The sequence below is a fragment of the Populus euphratica genome, unplaced genomic scaffold, assembly GCF_000495115.2.
Source record: "Populus euphratica unplaced genomic scaffold, PopEup_1.0 scaffold3432.1, whole genome shotgun sequence".
NCBI lineage: Eukaryota > Viridiplantae > Streptophyta > Magnoliopsida > Malpighiales > Salicaceae > Populus > Populus euphratica.
The window spans coordinates 6553-10771 of NW_011503245.1; the positions used below are offsets into that span (position 1 = coordinate 6553).

The following is a 4219-nucleotide window of genomic DNA, read 5'->3' on the forward strand; positions in this document are numbered from 1 at the left end:
AATTGCAATTTCAAAATACCACTTGTGAACAAGGAAAAGAAAAGATTTTACATAAATTAAAAAAAAAAATGCAAGTGATGGCGATGTGATGGTGATGGGCTTACAAGGGGATGAACATGAAGAATAAGCCGAAAGTAAGCAAACACATACTTTCATGCGGGCTTGACAGACAAATAATTCAACGTTCGTTTCATACGATGTGTAACTTGCAAGATTTGAAAATTGTGGCCATAGAAGAACAACCATCGTTCATATTGCCTTCCAGCAAGTTGGTTTATTGGGTTGGTGAAGGCGCATCCATAATCTTCACTGTCCATGTTGACAGTCTTGCCAAGTTTAACCTAAAAGAAGTATTATCTTATTGATTTTCTATACGAACGAACCAGTTGATGGTGGATGCAGAAAGTATAACGATTCCCGCACTTTGAATTTGAAGATCCATAGGCAGTGAAAGTAAAACGACTCTGTATTTTGTTAAATATTTATTAATTATAACTGTGGGCCATGCATGATTCACCGTTTCACAAATACATACTTTTCAAGGATAATCATGCTGCACATGATGTATGAAGAACACAATACTAGAGACTAACAGCTTAGAAGCTTTTTGCACAGGGCTTTTGTTTTTAATGATTATAAAATCCCTCATTCTGATCTAATGATGAAACTTTTGGATTTAGGAAGCCTGTTGCAATTTCCAGGGGCCCATCCAATCCGTTCTTTCTCGTTGTCATAGATCACCACTCTGTCTTGCATTGATATGTCTGATAAAACCACATGAAAGAAAGTTTAAAAGAATTTTAAGTTCAATCCTAGGTTGATAATCTCAATTCTTCAAGCTATGTTCCGAATTATACAGAAACTCTCACCTCCAATGACATTTAGATCATTGAGCCCTACTTCTGTGCCATTTAGAATTCCCAAGCAAGCATTTCCCTTGGACTGGAAAAAAATATTGTCAGCATTCATTGACATGCAAAGGCTCCTTCTAATTGAGCTATAAATTAAACTTGAAAAATCAAAGGTGGGGAAACTATTGAAGGGTGGACTTACTGATATTATGAGGTAAGCTTCTGGTGGGAATTCAAGCTCAGTTTTGGATTTCCTTTCATTCTTGAAGCTCAATGCAAAGGTCTTGAAGTATTTCTTGACATCACGTATGCTTTTGAAAGGTTTCCGGCCTTTCCAACAAAGTGGGAGTGTTCGGTCATTCAATGCCTCTTTTAAAGGTTTCCCGGATAATTCTTTCTTCAACTGAAAAAAATAAGGCATGAATATAGGGCGTTGAGATTCAAACGATGGTTTATTATTGGAAGTAATCTGAGCTTCAAGCCAAATCGGGAGAAAACATTGTTTTTTAACTTCCAAGCATCAGAAGCATATGGCAACTTATTAACAGTCTAGCAGATAGACAATTAAGATAATGACCGAGCGGAACTGCAAGTTTGAGGCAAAAAGAATCTTTTCTCATAGTATATAACATACGATTCATTTGAAAATAATATCAGGTATTCACAACAAATACTGCAGACGACTAAAGTACATGACCAACCCTGCTCATGCTGTACTCATGCAAATGTCAGGCTCTTTATCTAACATTTATGTTTGTCTTGTTTTACTAGATTTTCTACCGCTCACCAGAGAAATTAGACCTTGATACGCCTGAGAATTAAGATATGTATAAGATGCCCCACTATCAAAAGTTGTGAGCAGGTTTTTGAACCCGGTAGTTTTCCCATCAAAGCTTAATTCAGCGAGTCCAGGAGAGTAATGTTTCCTGCCATGCACGATGAGCATTTACCATAAGAACACAAAGATATGAATATAAAAGCTAAACTTTAAAAACATGAAAGGAAATCCATCAGGCCTAATTACACATCAGGTGACATTGGTGTCCAAGCTACACGAGACGGATCATAAAGATCATCCCCAAAGAAGAGGAATCCTCCACCATGCCCACTTAAGCAGTGGCCGATCACATTTCTCACCAAACCCAGACTACTAAGCTGTGAGACAATGCTAGACTTTCCCTTGCCAAGGCCTAGTACTCCGTCTATGGGATGATGAGATCCGCCTGGAAACTGATCATATCCACATCTGTTTGAGGGGAAAAAGAACAAAGAGAGAACAAATGATTTACATTATGCATACTAGCCAACCAACTGAAAATTGCATTGAGTCTCATAAAGTTTTAATAAAGAGAGAAAGCAAAGAAAACAACCCAAGGGCCAGAAGAGGACTATGGCGCTTTTCACTTGTAAAATTGAGATTAAAGGTATCCCTGACAAGTACGCCAAAGGATGAGCCACCGTCAGCATACGCAACCTCATAGTCACACTGCCCTGGGTTTTCACATCTGTGGTCACCATTAGACTGCAAGGATTGACAAATGGGGTCCGTACAAGCTACTAGATTGTTACTGGGTCGGTAATATGGATGAGGAGCCTGTAAATGAAAAATAATTAAGGTATCTGCTATACTAAGAACATAACTTCATTTGTTTAACACACAGCATAGAACATTGAAAACTAATTAGAATCACATGCAAGTTTGACAGACAGTGATAATTCAAGATTAACTGAGCTGGAAGGAGCATAATTGCGTTTAGCAAAGCAGCAGAGGTTTACAGATTTACCATAAAACAAGTGACAAAATTATGCTGAAACTAACCACATCCGAGAAAGCTCAAGAATCAAGGAGTTCAAGTTATCGCATGCTACCATCCATTTATATGTTAATGAAAATTGGAAAAACAATTAGGGAGTCATATCCAAGTAGCAGCATCATACAATAATTCCGCTCTTCAGGTTTAACTTAAGCCTCAAGGACAAGATACATACAATCTTCTAGACATCGCAGAACTGATCATGCAGGTTGGAACATTTGATTGCATGACCAACAACAAGAAAAGAATGCTAAATGATTTTTTTCCCCATAAATTGTCATTAAATTGGTTGGACGAAACAGAGAAAACCTGTTATAATGATTTTTACCTCTAAGCATTGGACACAGGGAGCATCACACTGGAGCCATGTAAGGTCACTTCCAGTATCTACATCAAGGAAGTAGGGTTTTGAAGGTTGGCCGATGTTGAGAGTCACATTATAGTACCTACAAAATGGAACTCTGTCATTTCAGTACCAAATGATTGAGTTCAAGAAGGTCCAAACAAAGCCTTATGTAGTTACAGTCCAGAATCCAGACGAACACAACTGAAGGACTCCATGAATTATTGCATAGCTATCAAGCAAGGTTTTGAAATTTCAGTCGATAAATTACGAAGAATCAGAGACTAAAATCCTAAAATCATTACATGGTAACACACAGAACATGCGATTATCACTTACTTGGCAAAGAAACAAGGAAAAAAACAAGAAGTCAAAACCCAGTTCAGTTATGCCCTTACCCATTAGGATAGACATTCCCATGAAGCGGTAACACAATGGATGATGGAACTCTATTGATCAACATTGATGAAGCCATTGTTTCACCTGATACCATAGCCTTTCTCCACCTTTTCTGCCTATCATCACTAGTAACTGATGACCCCAAAAACAAAAATAGCACTAAAACCCCCACCACACAAAAACCCTCCTTTTCTTTTCCCATTTCTCTCTTTTTGACAGTCAGTGAGTTAATTAATACACCACAAATGCGTGGTAGAATATCTGAATGAAAACTAAGACATGGTCAGTCCACTTGTTTATGTTTATTTTTAAAAGCCCATATGAGTCCAAATTTGGTTTTTATTGACACGGGGTCTTTTGCTTGGGAGATTAAGGATTCATGGGCATTGCTCGTTCTTGAAATTTCGCTTAATTACCTATAAAAATCGATATTTCTTCAAATGTGGTGTTCTTTTATTCTCTCTCCAAGGAGACAGGAGGATCATGTTAATGGATCTTGAACTAATTTTTTTTTGGGAATAAATGCAAAGGCAACTAAAAGAATTTGCAGGAAGTTAAGGTATATAATTTGCCTTTTCATCTAAGCACAAAACAGTATAGTAGATGGCAAGGCATATTCAGATACTCTGTTTTAGCTTGAATTATTATTGAAAATTTCTCGGAAACTTCCATGAGAGGGACATTTGCATCAAAAGCCAAATCCTTAAAATGGAACGCTATACCTCGAAGGCTGCGGCAATTTCCCTTTTGTTCTTTTGCCATGTACAATTTCTTTCCCCTTTATAGCTACACTTTTCCATTTTCCATGACAA

The 4219-nt window shown here is 37.5% G+C and overlaps 1 protein-coding gene across 1 annotated transcript; it reads right to left on the reverse strand.

The window, feature by feature from the left end:
* Positions 1 to 448: 448 nt before the first annotated feature.
* On the reverse strand, positions 449 to 3938 carry LOC105119734 (aspartic proteinase Asp1-like). The gene is made up of 8 exons (XM_011017907.1): positions 3407 to 3938; positions 2994 to 3111; positions 2222 to 2445; positions 1876 to 2097; positions 1639 to 1777; positions 1054 to 1254; positions 870 to 942; positions 449 to 764 (listed from the first exon to the last, which is right to left on the reverse strand). The coding sequence occupies exons 1-8, from the start codon at positions 3607 to 3609 to the stop codon at positions 646 to 648; spliced, it is 1299 nt and encodes a 432-aa protein (XP_011016209.1). The 5' UTR covers positions 3610 to 3938; the 3' UTR covers positions 449 to 645.
* Between the last annotated feature and the right edge of the window lie 281 nt (positions 3939 to 4219).